At 32.1% G+C, this 18,318-nt stretch overlaps 4 protein-coding genes across 4 annotated transcripts; 1 reads left to right on the top strand and 3 right to left on the bottom strand.

Moving 5' to 3' along the window:
- The first annotated feature begins 953 nt into the window (after nucleotides 1–953).
- On the top strand, nucleotides 954–5,268 carry LOC145095174 (high mobility group B protein 15-like). Its single transcript, XM_079033102.1, has 7 exons — nucleotides 954–1,091; nucleotides 1,317–1,506; nucleotides 2,041–2,119; nucleotides 2,263–2,425; nucleotides 2,975–3,112; nucleotides 3,936–4,324; nucleotides 4,509–5,268. Exons 2-7 carry the CDS (start codon nucleotides 1,358–1,360, stop codon nucleotides 5,118–5,120), a joined length of 1,530 nt encoding a protein of 509 aa, XP_078889228.1. The 5' UTR covers nucleotides 954–1,091; nucleotides 1,317–1,357; the 3' UTR covers nucleotides 5,121–5,268.
- A 2,327-nt stretch (nucleotides 5,269–7,595) lies between these two features.
- LOC145058893 (uncharacterized) lies at nucleotides 7,596–8,111 on the bottom strand. Its single transcript, XM_079006773.1, has one exon. It carries the CDS (start codon nucleotides 8,109–8,111, stop codon nucleotides 7,596–7,598), a length of 516 nt encoding a protein of 171 aa, XP_078862899.1.
- A 174-nt stretch (nucleotides 8,112–8,285) lies between these two features.
- Nucleotides 8,286–8,792, bottom strand: LOC145058902 (uncharacterized). The gene has a single exon (XM_079006784.1). It carries the CDS (start codon nucleotides 8,790–8,792, stop codon nucleotides 8,286–8,288), a length of 507 nt encoding a protein of 168 aa, XP_078862910.1.
- Nucleotides 8,793–8,925: 133 nt separating this feature from the next.
- LOC145058909 (uncharacterized) lies at nucleotides 8,926–9,369 on the bottom strand. Its single transcript, XM_079006796.1, has one exon. It carries the CDS (start codon nucleotides 9,367–9,369, stop codon nucleotides 8,926–8,928), a length of 444 nt encoding a protein of 147 aa, XP_078862922.1.
- Nucleotides 9,370–18,318: the final 8,949 nt, after the last annotated feature.

Here is an 18,318-nt window from a genome sequence, read left to right on the forward strand (position 1 = left end):
AATGGTACTTTCACCTGCAAATAATAATGATTCAACTTCTTCATTCTCATCAACACGGTTAAAAATGCAAATTAAATACATCAAAATATACTCCGTTTTCATAAAGTAACCAAACCCTTATTCCATTAAAAGCTTTCTTTCATATTCATTGCCGTAGACTACTATTTAATTTGCCTGCAAATTCTGCCATGTCACTTGTTGGTAAGTGTAATTTTTTCATTTATCCATCATTCTTTATCTGTTTATTTTTTGTATTTTCTCTTTAATTAACCAGAAAAGACAAATTTTCAATCCTCGTTAGGATGACCCACAAGACAAAAATTAACCACATTACTGTTCTTGGGAGAAAGTTGTTATCTTTAATCTTTTTGCCACATAAAAAACGTTGGGTTTTTGTTTAATTTCAAGTTTTTCTTTCGTTGATCGATAATTTTAGTTAGACCCACAAAAGATAATCAACAAAAATGAGTAATTGAATAAATAACATTTCAGATTCGAGTTTGAGATCTGGAACCTTGAAAAGCTTATTCTTATGAATTATATATTGTTTATAAAAACTAAAGTTTTATTATAACATCTGATTCTTGATGTAAATGCATATCCTAGGGATTTGTCTTTTCAAGAAACCTTTTATAGAGAAGGTCAGAGAATATTAAATACACATTGAGACTCGATTAATAATAAAACTGTAATAAAAAAAAAAAAAAAACCCTTGATGTTTTGTTCATATATGGGCATATTCCTGAAAATAATTATTTATTATTATGTTACTATATGATCTCTCTTACCCATATTGTACATGTAAATATCTTTAGAATGTCAGAAAAAGATTTTGTAGCTGACCAAACAGCAAACCCTTTTACTAAAAAAAAAAAAGTTCACTTTTTTTTTTTCTGAAATGAAAGATCAAAAGTCTGAATTTTGTTGTACTTCTTGATATTCTAAAGAAATTCATGGCTACGATGGCTGTAATATTGTACTCCTGTTGCTGTTTCAACAGGCCTAATTTGGGCTATGGATGTTTTCTTTTGATTATAGATACAGCAACTTCACCTATATGTTCATTGGAGCTCTTTTCAAGATCATTAATGGTGATTGAAACTTTCAGTTATTGAAATACTGTTTTTGTTCTTGGTTTTCTTGAGTCACATCACATTTGTTACAAACATATGTTACAAGATTAATTAAAATCCCATTTCGTATAAAGTTTTTTTGGTTCAGAAAGAAGGTTTCGTTTTCTCTTAATTTCTCCAGTTAACTTCACATGTAAAAGCTCATGTTTTATACGAACTTCTTGTTATTTTATGTGTTTTTAGTCAGAAGATAGAAAGCTGAAAAGGGTTGAACAGAAAGTGCGATGGCAGCTTGTTCGTCTACAGAAGAAAAGTCGATGCAGTATTATTTATATCCACCTCCGATCGCTAGATATGAAGATGTTGTAGTTAATCAAAAGCTCTTCATGGATACTCTTGGCAACTTTCATGCAGCAATGGGGACGAAATTCATGTAAGATTTTTCTATCCAGTTCAATTTTTGATAATTTATGCGAAAAACGAACTTATTTACTTGTTTTCAAATGGGATTTCTTATTTTCTTCGCTTCGTGATTCTATGTGTATAAAGAGCATGAAATGTTGCTTAGTATAGAATAGTATTCCTAATGATGATTTTGTGTGAAACAAGATCATATATCGTGAATCATGTTTAGGGTGTGTTTGGACGAGCAACTAAATTGATAAAGGGTAAATATGTCAAACTATAAAGTAGTAACAAGAATTTTATATGTATATTTTTTAAAATACTAATAGAATGAAATGAAAGGAGGATGCTACAATACACAAATATATAAGAAACATTGCTATTTCTTGTATTTAGCCTTTAGCAAATTGGAAATCCTTTCTTTCTTTTATGTTCAAAAACACCTACATTTGTACTTATCATGATTTTGCATGATTAGCCTTTTGAAGCTTATGTTTGAGATTACCAATTTGCATATATTCTCATTTTAAAGATGGATTTTAATTCCTTTTGCACATTGCAGGATTCCTATTGTTGGTGGGAAGGATTTAGACTTGCATCGCCTCTTTGTGGAAGTCACTTCACGTGGTGGCATTAAGAGGGTAGTGTTCATCTTTCTTTAATGCTTTTAATTTTTAATTTAACTTAAAAAGCTTGTTGTGCATATGTTTGATTATTAGAAGGGTGAAAATGTAACAATTTTCATTTTATGGGTCTTATTTATATGTTTCTTTTAATATTGTAGGTTTTGGGAGAGAAGAAGTGGAGGGAAGTGACAAATTCTTTCAATTTTCCACCTTCGGCTACAAATGCGTCTTTTATCCTAAGAAAATATTATATGTCACTCATTCACCATTTTGAACAAGTTTATTACTTTAAGGCGAAAGCATGGACACCTGTTTCTACCGGTTTGTGCACTTCTCTTATACTATGTTTTATTTAATGAGCTTATCGTGTTAAGTAGTTAGTTAATCTGGACAATTATATAAGGTTGTTTCTTTTTTACTTAATCTGGGATGAATGGCTTAATGGGTTAAAAAAAACCCTAAGACATTAACCATTTACATATTTGTCCCATTAAAATCGATGAATATTGTTCATATTTATGAACATTATGGAAATATTTTATGTTAATCAAGGATAAATGATCATAAGTCTCATTCAAATAGATTATTCAATATAGAATACAAAAGAAACAGACATTATGTATACAACACTTTATCTAAGCAGACATTCATCACCCATTCATACAAGACTTAATGTGGAAAAGATAGAAGATTGCCGTTTTTCCCACCCAAAAGACATAAATGTTCTCCTCATCTTCATTATTGAAAATCGGTATAAATAGTTTGTCTAGTCATGTCTAGTTGTGTCGCGCGTAACAGAAACAGCCTTATTGATCAAGAATTTCTTGTTGTGGGCTTTTTTTAATGGTCTTTTAATAGTATTTTGTTTAGATATTTGGCAGAGTACAAAGTCTACAATGACTTTGCCTTTTACTCAATTTCAAATGGATCGGAGGTCTCCATATGCAGAAACTCAAGTGACACAGATGAAGAGACAAAGGACTACTATAGAGGACTCATTGCCTAAAGGTGGATTTTTTCTTTTCATCCTAGTCCAAGTATATTTGTACACTTATTCGTGTAGGGGTAAATAATCATTTTCAAGCTTTAATCATCACATGCTACATTTCTTATCTCCTAAATTTTCTTTTACACCATTTTTACCAAAACATAAACTACCAGTTCAATCCTATAATAATTAGCCTACTCTTAGAATAATAGACTATTAGTTAAATTCATCAACATACATTTTCTAGTACCAAAATCAGGGTGTTACACTTACTTTCTTCGTTACTTTTATACTTGTACATTCACATGAGTGGGGAAAATAGTCATTTTACAAGATAAATCATTGCAGTGGTCAGTGGAAATCTCTCTTTTTAGTTTGTACCCTGTTTTTTTGGGCATTTCTATGGGTACAATAGTCATTTTACTGGTGATAAATTATTGTCCATACAGGGGTATAATAGTCATTCAACAAGAGATTAAAATTCGCAAAGTCTATTTTTCTTTGTTTTGTTGAAATTCTTGATAATAAAAGATTGTTCCAAGTTCTTGTGGCATGTGGCCATTCTCATCCTAGTTTTTCTATAATTATACATTTACATGTATAGGGATAAAATAGTAATTTTTGAAATTGAGATTGTTACTTTCTTGGTTATATCTTCACTTCACATTTCAAAGTGCAAAGCTAACAGACTTCCAAATTACGTTGTATTTTGTTTCATTCCCACCCAGTTTCACCTTTTGTCCTTCTAATCCTAATATGATTTTTAACAGCAAGCATCATAGGGGTAGAATAGTAATTTCACAGACAGTTAGATTTTTTATTAAAGTTATTTTGCATTTGCAGCTTCTTCAGAACCGTCAATCGGCTTCCCGGTGACCGGAATAATCGACGGAAAATTTGAGAGTGGTTATCTTTGCACCGTCATGATAGGCGGAGAGCAGCTACAAGGCGTTCTTTTTCAGTCAACAGGAGACTCGTCATATCAAGCAACTCAAACTCCAACTTCAACCGGAATTGCAAATCCACCCTCAACAACCGGCAGGCGGCGGCGCCGGAAGAAATCCGAGATGAAGAAACGGGATCCCGCTCATCCGAAACCGAATAGAAGTGGGTATAATTTCTTTTTCGCCGAACAACACGCCAGACTCAAACCACTTCACCCCGGAAAAGATCGAGACATCAGTAGAATGATCGGCGAACTTTGGAACAATTTAACGGAATCCAAGAAATCGGTAAGCCGGAGAAGATAAACTTCCATTCGGAGATTTGAGGTTGAAAGCCCAAGGCTTTATTCAAACAATTGGGCCTCAAATATCTGATCCATATAGATAATACCCTAATGAAAACTCGAAAACTGTATTTCGATCTTGTTCCTTTTCGTTTCTTGATGGATTTATCGGTTAATTTTTGCTTCAGGTTTACCAAGAAAAAGCGATGGAAGATAAAGAACGATATAGAATCGAAATGGAGCATTACAGGGAGAGTTTAAAAACGGGAAGAGTCGTAACCAATGCAGTCCCGTTGCTGCAACAGCCGTTTACCGGTGGCGGAGCCTCTCCTGAAACTCCCGAAAACGAGCTTACGTCTGCCTGTAGTGACAAAAGCAGCTTCGAAAATGAAGCAAAAACTGCAGATAATGACTCAATTTCCGGCCTACCTCCGCCAGTAGCAGAAATTGTGACGGAAATTAGAGATGAAGAACGCCGAAGGGACGTTGTAATGGACCCGAAAGCTGGGAGTTTGCTTGTCGGAGAGTCAGATAAACCTAAATCTGTGTCTGAATCAAAACATGCTGGGAAAAGTTATTGTGATAAAGATGAAAATGAGTCAAAAAACGAGTTTGGAGGAACAGTTGAATGTAGGCCTTTGAAAGAATCGGTAGGTATAAACGAGAATCTTGATGAAGAACCAGATGTTTTCCGGGAAGACATTTCAATGGCGAGGGGTGATGGGGTTCAAAACGAAGCAATGGCTGCTAATTCTGAATCACTGCCTCTTGAAGGAAGAGGGGCAGCGGCAAATGATTGAAGATTCCTTAGCATATTGTTTTTTTCGCGAAATTGTAGTTATTAGATATTGTAGAACGTAGATTTCTTGAAGAAAATTGCTTTAGAGATGTTAATACCTTGTTGTAGATTCTATAATTGTTTCGTTTAATGTTGTGATTAATTCTGCATGCTTTTACCGTAAGTATTGAGATGTGTTTGTAAGGAGGTATGAATCCATAAAGGATCCAACTCCTTTTTTAAGATATAAGGCGTTTTTGGAAGGGTTATTACGGAAGTCCCAATAAAGTTTTTGTATTGGTTTTAAAAAGCCCATAACTTTTTTTTTTTTATAAATAATAAATTACACAGTCCCAATAAAGTTTTTGCATGAGGACCTCCACCTCCCCTAATGCTTTGCCTGTAATGTGTAGCCGGTAGGGATGAGGAGCTCCACACAGGTTAATCCCTTAACATTTCGTTTATTGCTTCACATGTCATCATCTCTTATTTGTTTCAACTTATGCAGGAGATAAGCCTCTTAAGGTTGGAGAAGAAAGTTTAAAAAGGCAGAGGTAATGGTAAAGGGTGCAGTAGCGTTTGTGTTATGTCGCCGGTAAAGGAAAAAGAGAGACCTTTCATTTTTTAATTATTAAAATGAATAAATAATTATTAAATTGTAAGAATAAAGAAAGAAAAATGAAAAATAAATATCCAAAGGGTATTATAGTCATTTCAATTTTTGGAGGGACCATTTTCACATACCAACCACTCCAAAAGGACTACGAAACCAAAAAAGTCATCGTTTGAACTAAAATCTCAAAAATTTGCATACCACAGGGACTATTTTTGTAATTTTATCTTTCAAAAATTAATTTACATTGTTTAAAACTTTGAAACTTTGAAAGGACTATAATGTCTTTATCTATTTATTTTCCATTTATTTTTCAGATGTTTAATGTTTTTTAGTTTTTTTTTTATTGAAAAAGAAATTTAAGTGGGACCCACCCACTTTTATACATCACCCTGACGAGTTTTACCTTTCTTCCATCTCATTTTCATAAGTTCGATTAATGCAATGTGAATTTCTTTACGTTAAAGTTGAAACCAGCCTTGTTATAAGTTTATCTACATCTTTCTCTTGTTCTTATGTTAAACATTTGAAAGGCAGCAAGTATTTTAGAGATCAAATAGAATGGCTCAATGATAAAACTTATTATTAAACCTAGGGGTGTTGAACGGGTAATTTTTTCAGGTTTCGGGTAATTCGGGTCGGGTAATACGGATTTTTCATGTTAGAAAAATTACCCGTTACCCTACCCAAACTAAATTCGAGTAATTCGGGTTTGGATAATTCAGGTATCGGGTCGGGTTTGGGTAATTCGGGTATTACCCGAAATATATAATTATTTTTTTTTAATTTCACCTGAAAATAAATTTAATGAAATAAATACATCGTACTTTATTAGTCTTGTTTATATAAACAAACGAGACATAAACGAAGTTACTCAAGCTTTGAGCATTGAGATTTTTTAGTCAATAATACATGAGATATCAAGTAATTTTTTAACAACTTAATCTAATATAATAAGATGTCAAAAAAAATAAATACCTAAAGATCTTAATTTAAAAGTTTAAAATGATTAAGATAAACGTAGCCATAAGTTTTGTCATGTTCTGAAGTTTCGTCAAGATAATGAGTTTGTTAGTTGCAATAAAAACTATAATCTAGAAAACAGTTAAGTTTTAAAGAACGTGATGATATATAAAAATTACTTTTAATATTTTTAGTGTCTTATTGTCATAAAAAATATATTTATGTTTTACAATAATGATAGTTAGTTTAAGCGTGGTCAAATACCTGCTATATAGTACAAGCTCTACAAAAAAAGGAATTTTTAAAATAATTTGGGTAATTCGGGTATACCCGAAACCCAAAAAATGTACCATTTACCCGACCCGAAAAAAAATCGGGTAACCCGATTACCCGGAAAATTTTACCCGATACCCAAAAAAATCGGGCGGGTAATTCGGGTATCGGGTATTTTCGACAGGGCTAATTAAACCTTGTCTGCGTGATTATCGTTGACATGAAACTAAGCACATCAGTCCGTGATTTTCAATCAGAGCTCCTCCCAGAGTGGTAAACATTGACCGGTTCTTGGTTTTTCTTTCTCAATCTCTTGATCCATCCCTTTGATCAGCCGAATGAACCACTTCTAATTTGTTCCATAAATGAGACCTCATCACTTCTTCAATCTCCTTCCCGATTTGTTCCTCTATTGGCAATATCTTGTAAGTTTCATCAAGATACACAAGTTGTCCCCTTCTTCCTCCTTGCTCTCTTCTCATAGCACCCTCTAGCGAGTTCTCCCCAGGGGCGGAACACGAAAAGTTATACCAGGGGAGCCGAAACTAAAATTTTAAAAGAAGCTCTAAAAAAATTTATTCGATTCAACGTCATAAAATATAAAAAATCAAATAAAAAACTTAATATAAAATATTCTAACATCGCTCATTAAAGTGAAATTTGTCGATCTTTAACGTCTTTAAATTCTTGCACAATCGTCTCTAAAGTAATCTTTTCCGCAAGCTCCCTTTCGATGTATAAAATCAATGAGTCGTTTAAAAATTCATCTTCCATTTTATTTCGTAGCCTTGTTTTAATAAGACTTATTGCTGAAAATGATCTCTCAGCTGTAGTAGTGGAAATCGAAAGAGTGAGTATAAGGCTAAGTACTCGATAACTAAGATAAAAGTTGGTTGCTCTTCTAGTCTTTATCAACAATTGACATAATTCTAAAATAGATATCAATTGTTTATATTCTTCATGTTGAACAACATCCACCTTGTAATGTTGGAGTTGCATCTTCAAAAGATTTATCTCGGTTTCATTGAAATCTTCAGGATAAAACTTTTCTACTAATTGACATACATCGCATCGAAAAGGCTCATTAGAATTTTTAGGATCTAAAGTTGCTGAAAGATGGAGTAACTCCATCGAGCTATCATTGAACCGATGACCTAATTCCATTAACTGGCAGTTAATTGCTTCGATGAAAATATCAACTCGATAATGATGTTCAAGTGTATGATCGCTATGCTCATTATGAGCTCGAGCTCCTCTACTAAAGTAAGAAGAAGACAAATTAGGGATATCGATGTTGCGTTCAAGACAAAATGACTTAACATGAGCGAGAAAACTATCCTATTTTTCATCTTTCATTTTTTGCAATAGCAATTTGGTGGATGCAGCTAGCCTCAATGCATTCAATATATCTTGAGATTGTCTTTGTAAAGCTTGGAAAAATAAATCTGTGATCTCCATTATTTCTTTCTTGAGATGTAGAACAAAAATGAATTCAAATGTAGTAATAGTATCATATGATGGATCTGCATCTCCATTGATCGAACCAATGTCATCCTCAATAATTTTAAGTAAAACCTCACAAATTGGACTAAATATTTTTATTAAGCTCAAAACTGATTTCAAGTGAGATCCCCATCTGGTATCCCCGACCCGTTGTAATGCACCAAACTGATTGAGGCCTCTACCAGTCTCCAACTCACCAATAGATTTAAAATATGCCATTTGTTCGGCTTGTACATCTCTTAGTTGGTCAAAACGCTTGGAAGAAGCACCAACGACGTTGATAACAAAAGATAATTTAGTAAAAAACTTTTGCACCACAATAACTCCTTGTGAAGCGGCCATTAATGCTAATTGCAATCGATGAGCAAAACAATGAACATAATATGCAGATAGACAATCCTTTGAAATCAATGCTTTTAAACCTTTGAAATGACCTCACATATTTATTTACGAATCTCAAAACAATAGAAATTTGTTATCTGTTAGACTCATCATGTGCTTTATCAACAAGTAAACAAAAATTTCCACCATCAGTCTCCTCACAAATCATCTGTCTCACCCTATTAGAGATAAGGTTTAAAATCTCCTTTTGAATTGTTGGTGATGTATATGATGCATGTTTAGGAGTTGGGCGAAACAATTCTTTCATCTCATTGTTAAAAGAACAAATTGCCTCCAACATTTCAAGGGAATTTCCTTTGTTAATGGAATCTGGTCTTTCATTATAACCTCTAAATGCAATTGCTTTAAAGGTACACCAACGGACTGCATAAATAATAGCTTTCAATCTCAATCTATTCTTCTTACGATCCTCATCAGTAAATTTCTCAAACGTATTTTGTATATTTTGAGTCTCATTTAACAAATCATCGTATGATTTTTGTGCAACATTGTGAAAAGATGTACACTCAATTCCCATATGCTGCAAAAAAAACACATTTTCCCCACCTATTTTCTTCCAATTTTGAAATCTATCTATAGTAAATGCCCGTTGGCCGTAGTATCCTATTCCAGAAGGTTTGTTAAAAAGGAAACATGGAAAAAAATGCAACATCTAAACTCTGTGAATATTCAAGCCATGGAAATTGCTTGAACCAAGAACCTTGAAAGCTATGTTTATGGTCTTCTGGTCTAGATTTTGGATATGCAGAAAGTGTTGGTTGAAAGGGACCAAGATTCATATAAGCTCGCCGAACTGTATCTCGTTGATTGATTGGATAATTGTAAATTTGGATACGCAAACTAGGATCCGGTTCTAGTGTATTAAGATCAATATTAATCATTTAAAGACAAGGTTTTTTTGGGTTGATTCGCGGTCACAGGATCACTATCATTAGGAGTATTTGCATCTATAACATTTGGGGGTGGCTCTACTGGTACTTGAGAAGAACTTTCATGTTTTCTTTTTAAAAATCCATCAATTGTTGCTTGTTTTTTCATTTTGGCGTACTCTACATGACATAATTAATAAATAGTTAACAAATAACTAAAAAAAATAATAATATAAAAAATAATAGTTAACATATTATTATTATTATTATCATATATATATATATATATATATGATAATAATAATAATAATATGTTAACTATTATTTTATATATATATATATATATATATATAAACAAATAATCAGAGTTTGTTCTAAAAATTTCTACTAAACAAACAAAACTTATTCTAAAATGTTTTATAAAAAAATGATAGATAATAGTGTTATACAGTTAAAAATTATAGCCTTTTAATTTGATAGCTAAGAGTATTAAACAATTAAAAATTATAATCTTTTAAATTTGACAGCTAATACCTACATGTCTTCATTCTCCTATTAAGTTTCAAACATTAACATATTATAGAGAGAGAAACACAAACGTCATTATGATACTATAGAGAGAGAAAGAGAAAGAAAGAAGGAGACAGGAGAGAGAACTAAGAAGCTTACAAGGGGATAGCCGATCGGAAAGATTGAAGAGTCGCATTGTCTAGTTGGAGATCGATCTATCGGTGGGTGGAGACGCAAAAGTCAGAAAGGGCGTCTGGTAAGCACTCTGGTGGCGGCAGTGGCGGCTACTGTAGCGATTTGTGGTCGGAAACACAGAAGATATCAAGGCAATGTTAGTTGGATTAACATAAATTAGCAATGGCGGTGTCGATCGGAGACCCAATGGGTACATTTTCCAGCAATGAGTTTTTTCCCATGCTAACTCAGGCGGTGGATTTTTGGGCGACTCTAGCGGATGAGCACTCCGGCGGTGGGTATGATTTCCGCCAGAAGCAAATTTGATGATCTCTTATCTTGTTAATAATTTAGATGTTAAATTTGTTGTTTGGTTTTCTTTTATAGAGTTTTAGTTTCCTAAAATGAGTATTCTAGTTTTATTAGAATTATCTTGATTTTTTTCAACAAACTTCTGGCTTCTGTTGGAACTAATTTACGTGCATAATAATCAAAGATAACCGATTTGTTGATTATTTAATATTCATAGTTAATTACATTTTTAAATAATTTTTTCAATTATAGAGTATCCTTATTATAATACCTTACGGGGGCCAAGACGTTAGCAAACTGATAAATCTATTATATATATATATATATATATATATATATATATATATATATATATATATATATATATATATAGAGAGAGAGAGAGAGGGGGGGGGGGAATGATCATTTGAGAACACAAAGTTTCCCGAGAACCCGAGAACTAAAAGTGGAGTGTTAGATCAATTATTTGTATGGCTTAGATGATTAGTGGTAAAATTTGCAAATATTAATAAGTTTAGTGGCATATCAGGTTTACTAAAAATAGTCATGAGGGTAAACTTGGTAGAAAAATGTTCTATCCTTAAGATCAGGTAACCCACAGATTACTACCCTAAAACCATCGTCGTCCTTACCAACCCCCTTCTCTCTCACCTTGATATTCCCCCAAATTCAGACTTTCTCTCTCTAATCCCTTGATTTCCTCTTTCTTTCACAACTTCATCGTTGATTATTTGATGAAATCCAATGCCACCATCTGAAATCTATGGCCGCGTCCAGTAATCGTCACGCCATCAATCGATTACCTTCGTCATCGTCGATCTTCTGTCTCCATCAACATCTCCATAGACTGAAATTGATTCTTCTTAGGTATATCTCAATCCATCGGTTGCATATCGTTGTTATAGTCACAATTTTCTATGACTGGAGCTTGTTAGGTGCATTTCATGCATTCATTTTGTAGTTTTAGTTCATAAAAGTGCATTGCATTTAGGTTTAAACTCATGCATTTTGCATATTTTTCGGGATTTTTCATGATGCAATTCCATTCACACACTTTTATGATATTTCAGGGACTTTTTGAAGGTTAGAAATCGTTGGAGGAAGTTTAAAAGAACTGGAGACAGAGTTACAGAAGTTTTGGAGCAAAGAAGTGAGAGAATGAAGAATTTGGCTTCTCAGAAGTTTACACGGCCGTGTAAATGATCCCCTTTAATTTACACGGGCTGTGTAAACGTACATGCAAAGGCATTCTACTTCGGAGACCTTGAAGAATTGAGCATTTTACTTTTATTGTTTACACGGCCGTGTAAATGTCACCCTTTAATTTACACGGGCCGTGTAAACGTCTCGACAATTTTAAAGTGGTTTTATCCTCTTATAATTCAGACAATCGGTTTTGTGAGGAGTTAGGTCGGATTTTGGGAGAAAAGAAGGCGATTTTCAGAACTTTGGCAAGTAGATTAACACTTGGAAACACTTTAATTTCCTTTTTGTAAGTTAATTTGAAGTTTAAATTTGTTTGATTTGTAGTTCAACCTAGACATGTGTGGTTGATTTCATTATCATTTCCGAATCTGAATTCTTAAGTATGTGTTGTTAGGTTGTAACTTGAATTTGACTTGTGTTTAACATCTAGTAATATTTGATTTGATCTTAATCATGTGTTTGTTTGGTTCTCTTTTTCACTTGATCAATGAATTAGGGTTCTAGTCAATCTAGTTAATCAAATTATGAAATTTGTATATGTTTTATGATTTGATGTTAGTAACACACACTTACTTGGTTGTAATTAGATCAAAATTAGTGCAATCAAAGATTAAATGTTTATATTCCCAAGCTTAAGAGGAATGTTAAACATTGTTGGTAATTAGTGCAAGAACTTAATGTCATTTAATGATTTGATGCAAGAACTTATTTGAATTGAATCAATTAAATGAAGTTTTATTTGAAGATCTTGTTTTGAATAAAATACTTATGCCAATTTGGATATTAGAGTTTATTAATATCCAAATTACCAACCTAGATTGAACATGAGTTATAATCATATTACATCTTTCAACATAATACATGTATAAGAGTCAGAATCGGAAATGTACTTCTTTTACTGTATTTGTTATTAATCTTTCTTATCTATGAAGTTTAATTCAAGTTCAAACACAATCCCCCATTTTAATATTATTTGTATTATGTGTGAAAATATGGCAAGATAAGAAGTCCTGTATTCCTGTGGACCGACTCTGCTTACTCTATACTGTCTTTAGTATTAGAAATAACAGTGATTTGAGTTTTATTAATATTATTTTATCCCATCATTTGTTGGTTTGACAGCCAAACAAAGCTCTGATTCATGTCTACTGATTATACAAACAAGTCGATTCATATTATACAACAGAATTTTATGGCGATCAGATCAGTTGCAATTTGTAAGATCGACAAGGTATAATTCATTGGTCCATCTCCATCTCGACTCAAGGTTTAACCCGATTGCGAAATGTATTGTAACATTTGATTGATTTTTCAAGTCGATTGTTGGTTTTTGTTGTTAATGTATGATAATTATTCTCTATTCATCAATATTCTTCAATCGAGGGACACACAAGTTTCTCTTCTAGTTAAGTTCCTCATGCACACCATGTGTTTGTGTTTATGTCCCAGTGAGTTTATTTTGTTGCTATCATCATGTTTTTTTATGTATACAGGAGTTCAGTGAGTTGCATATGTTTATTTACATACTTGAATTAAACCGGGTGCTGTAAGTCCTATAAAACTTTGTTTCCCTACAAGTCATACTTGTTAACTACATGACTCCTATCACCACTTTTTTATACATTAGGACAATCTATAGAGTTTAGCTATCATTTTTTTTAACCTTTTGTATAATAATCTTTATGGTGCATAACAGGAAGAGAGAAATCATTCTCATCACTATGTTTTGCACTTGCACTTCATGAGATGATAGAAGCTTCATTTAAGCTATGGATGAGTTTGATGTGTTTATGGTAAAATTACTTTACATGAATAACTAGTTGTACCACATTAAATTTCTTTTAATAAAACACAATCAGTGGAATGGTTTTAACTTTTAATGATCTTTATATTGCAGGATGTTGTGAGTAGAAAAATAAGCTTGGACACGATTGTGGATTTTGCTTTGGCAAAAGGATCACAGTAGACATTTATTACACCTCATGATATAAGGTAAACCACTAAGTTCAAGTTTGTTTCTTTTTTGTTATTTACTTACAAAAGAGACGTTTATAACATTTTATGACAAGTTCTGTAGTAAAGAAAGAAAAAGAATAGTGTTGTAACATTTTATTTAATTACTTGATATATATATATATATATATATATATATGTATATTTATTTACATCATGGTAAAACATGATAAAGAAGCAACAAATGGCCGCCCCTTTCTCATAAAAAAAAGGTTTGGTTTGGTTTGGTTTGCTTTTGTTAATGCATTATGGTGTACTTTATAAAAATGGGTTTTTATAAAATAAAAAAAAACCATTACATGTCACAAGTGAATCACATATGAATTACATGTGATTCAGATGAAAATCACATGTAATTCACTTATGAATAACATATAATTCACAAGTAAATCACAAATGAATTATATATAAATTATATGTGAATCACATGTCACAAGTGAATCACATATGAATTACATGTGATTCACATTTAAATCACATGTAATTCACATATGAATTACATGTGATTCACATGTAAATCACATGTGATTCACATGTAAATTACATGTGATTCACATATCAATCAATTATAATTCATATATGAATTACATGTGATTGACATGTAATTCACATATGAATTACATGTGATTCACATGTAAATCATATGTAATTAACATATGAATTACATGTGATTCACATGTAAATCACATATGAATTACATGTGATTCACATGTAAATCACATATGTATTATTGTGAGTGTTATTGCATCAATAAATTTCTTTTTATTTTTCTTGTAGATTTGAAAGAAATTGTATTGAATATTGAAGAGATGAAAAATGATAAATTGAAGACAATATGGAAATATTGACACGAAGACATGAAAACACTTTGAAATTTTGTAGCATTTTTTTTTTGTTTTTGATATTTTACATTGTATCGAATAAAATATTTATTGTATTGTGTTTATAGATTAGTAAATAAAATGAGTTTTCTTATGATTGATTTACAAATATTATAATATATGAAATATGCATATATGCACTTATAAAAATTGTATAAATGTACCAAAAATATGCATATATGCACCTAAAAAAATGCAGTTTTTTTAAGTAGTGTCTTTTTGAAAAAATTTGGTTTCTTAAAAAACTATAGTTTTTTAAAATAAATGCATTTTTTTAAAAAAAATACAAGTTTTTTATAAAAATTGTAGCTTTTTTTTCTCGAAACGTTTGCAGTTTTAAATAAAAAATGTTGTTTTTTTAAAAGGAAATACAATTTTTATTTTTATTTTTATTTTTGAAAAAATTGCAGTTTTTTTTTTTTGAAAAAAATATATAGTATTTTTTTTAAAAAAATGCAGTATTTTTTTTAAAAAAAATGCAGTATTTTTTAAAAAAAATGCAGTATTTTAAAAAAAAAATACAATTTTTTTTTAAATGCAGTTGTTTTTTGAAAAATTTGCAGTTTTTTTTTATTTTTCATTTTTTATTAATAAAATCATATTTTCTTAAAAAAAAATTAAAAGATCTCCATTTAAAAAAAATCGAAAATAATTTTAAAAAATATCCGAAATTTGAGTTATTATGTTAATTTTTAAAACTTTTTATTAATGTTTCCAATAACACAAAAAATTAAACATTAAATGAGATTGGTAAGATGACGATCATGCACTTAATGAATTACTTTTGATCCAACTCTCAATTTCTAGTTCTCGGGTTATCGGGAAACTATGAGTTCCCAACCGATCTCAACCCTATATATATATATATATATATATATATATATATATATATATATATATATATATATTACAATGCCAAAAATCAGGGAGGCCATGGCCCCCACTGGCCCTCTCTTAGCTCCGCCGGTGGTGCTCCCCTTCTTCCATCTTCTAAATCTCACACAAATATTTTCTCTGTTTTCCCTACCCTCATTTAAATCCATGTCGGAACGAAGATGATGGTATAAGGTGGCTTAATGGTGGAATGGTGGAGAAGACGATGAATAAAGCAGTGGGTCAGAGATAAGGGATGGAGTCTATGTGATTTTCTCTTTCCCATTTTCTTTATTTTTCTTATCTAAAATAGAATCATTGTAGAATAGGAGAATCGGTGAGAAAAAAATCTCCACCTGAACACATCTCTATCTTCTTCTCCGACCAACCGACGAGTTGCAGGTATGGTGGTGGCGGCTCTGAGTTGCAGAAATGAGCTTCTTTGTCCCTTATAAATACAAAAATCGAGGAGTAGATCTGATACGTGGAGTTGCATAAATGAGCTTACTTAATTGAACTTTCACTGGTTGTGGATCATCGGTGATGTAGTGGTGACCGGAGGTGAATAGAACGATGGTGCTACGGCGTTCATGTTCCAGTGTTGTGGTTTCTAGGGAAAGTAGAACGAAAAGGAAAAGGGAATTAAAGGGAGGGGAGGGGAGGGTTGGGTTGTGGTTGGTTTGGGGGGGGGGGTTAATTAATTTTTTTATTTATTTATTCTTTTAATTTAAAATTGATAAAAAAAAATTAAAAAAGAAGTTGATAAGGACATAATAGTCATTTAATATTAGTAAGGGACTGTTAGAGTGATAAAAAAAATTAATATATGGACAGTCCGAGTTAATTTTTGAAAATAGGGACAAAACATGTATTTTGGCACCTCTACGAGGGACGATTTATGTAATTTACATCTTTTTTTATATCTGATCCTATTAAAGTTGGAAATTACCTGCTAAAATAGGAAAGGGATCTTTTAACCGGTTACAAGGTCAGTCAATAAAAGTCTTTGCCTACGTGTATGTATGATTCAGTCCACATGTCTGCCTTTCTGTGTTCTAGATACTAGATTAAATATCCGATGAAGTAGAACCATCTTTGTCAATATGAAAGACCCACTTTCTGTAATATAAATATGATCAATTATAACAAGTCACACACTCATATTCCAGAAATACAGTAATAAAGAAATTTCACTCTCGAACTACTAAAATAGAATAAGCTAGAAATCCGAGCTCTAAATGATTCATTTCCTACATAAGCTAGCTAAGGGTTAACGAGATCAACCCTCACAACCTTGTTTCCCTCTTACGAATGCTTCCAACAATCCCATCCAGATCTGAATCAAATAATATCTGTTTTGGTAAAAAATTACACAAGTATCGATCAACCAAATTGAATGAGAAGTTGTCATCTTCAAATTATGCAATATAGAAAAGTAAAGAGAATGACACGATTGTTTATAAGGAAAGCCCTTGATCTTTGCTAGAATCTCCGACACAAAACCTTGGGAGGTGATAATGATCACCTTCCTTGATGATTTTATTAGTAAAAATGATGATTACAGAGAGTATTTTAGTAAAAACTAGTGAAAAAGTTTGTAGAGTAAGCTAATAGTAAGCAGAGTGTCTTTTTTGTGAGATACAAGTGTCAATTTATAGTCTAAACTAGCTAACAAGATGTCCGATATTCCCGGGATCCTCTATGACCAGCTTTATGAACGTTGGTTGACTTGGTATTCCGGGTCTTGAGCATAGTTGACACGAAACTCTGTTGAGAATAAGTCTTCCCTTAACTATTTCTGCACACATGCTAGTTGTGAATGAAATATAACCGTTATAAATGTTAATAAATAATAATAACGATAATAATCGGGATCCTGAGATAGTTGAGGACCCTGAATATCTGATGAGGGTTGAGGATCCTGAATGCTTTGAGGATACTGGCCCTAACAATTGCCCCAAGTTATTCCTACAAATGTGAGAATATTAAAGAAATAACTTAAATTAAAAAATCAGATAAAGAAGTGTTTAAAAATTATTCCTTAATGGATAAGTTTTATCTAACTCGAGGTAACCGAGAAGCAGTCAAATCATATTTCTTATCTCTTATTTGTTATAAATGTGGGTTTCTGGTAATTTATTTTTTATTTTCTCGAGTCGTCATCGTCTCATTGTGAAGATAAAATTTTCCTCTTATTCTTTTTCTGTTGCTCCACTTTTCCTCGTCATGGCTAAGAAAACTAGTCGTTCTCGAGCTAGTGCTATCATTTCCCCCGAGAATGACTTCAGTGATCAGGAAATCTTATCTTATGATGAGGTTTGCTCCTTCAATGATGAGGATATGGAATCATTGAAAGCCATTGGGGCTTTTCCTTCTGATGTATTTTTTCGACCTTTTGAGGCTACCATTCAACCAAATTCTGTTTCCCCGATGTGGGTTTGCTTTCCTGAGTACCCATTTACTCTAGGTTTAACTTATCCTTTTACTAGTATCATTCATGATTTCTTTTCGACTACCCAAATTTCTTATAACCAAACTATGTCTGTGGTTTGGAGGATCCTGTTTTGGATTGATCGCTTGAATCAGTCCAAGAATATGGACATTAGGTCGCCCGAGTTAGCTCTCGTT

The sequence above is a fragment of the Lactuca serriola genome, chromosome 1 (assembly GCF_051521515.1).
Source record: "Lactuca serriola cultivar US96UC23 chromosome 1, Lser_US96UC23_V15, whole genome shotgun sequence".
Taxonomy (NCBI): Eukaryota; Viridiplantae; Streptophyta; class Magnoliopsida; order Asterales; family Asteraceae; genus Lactuca; species Lactuca serriola.

Coding starts and splice junctions, on each gene's coding strand:
- LOC145095174 (XM_079033102.1), top strand. CDS start 1,358: ATGGCAGCTTGTTCGTCTACAGAAGAAAAGTCGATGCAGTATTATTTA. Junction 3,113..3,935: donor AGAGGACTCATTGCCTAAAG/GTGGATTTTTTC, acceptor TTGCATTTGCAG/CTTCTTCAGAACCGTCAATC. Junction 4,325..4,508: donor TAACGGAATCCAAGAAATCG/GTAAGCCGGAGA, acceptor TTTTTGCTTCAG/GTTTACCAAGAAAAAGCGAT.
- LOC145058893 (XM_079006773.1), bottom strand. CDS start 8,111: ATGGAATTAGGTCATCGGTTCAATGATAGCTCGATGGAGTTACTCCAT.
- LOC145058902 (XM_079006784.1), bottom strand. CDS start 8,792: ATGGCCGCTTCACAAGGAGTTATTGTGGTGCAAAAGTTTTTTACTAAA.
- LOC145058909 (XM_079006796.1), bottom strand. CDS start 9,369: ATGGGAATTGAGTGTACATCTTTTCACAATGTTGCACAAAAATCATAC.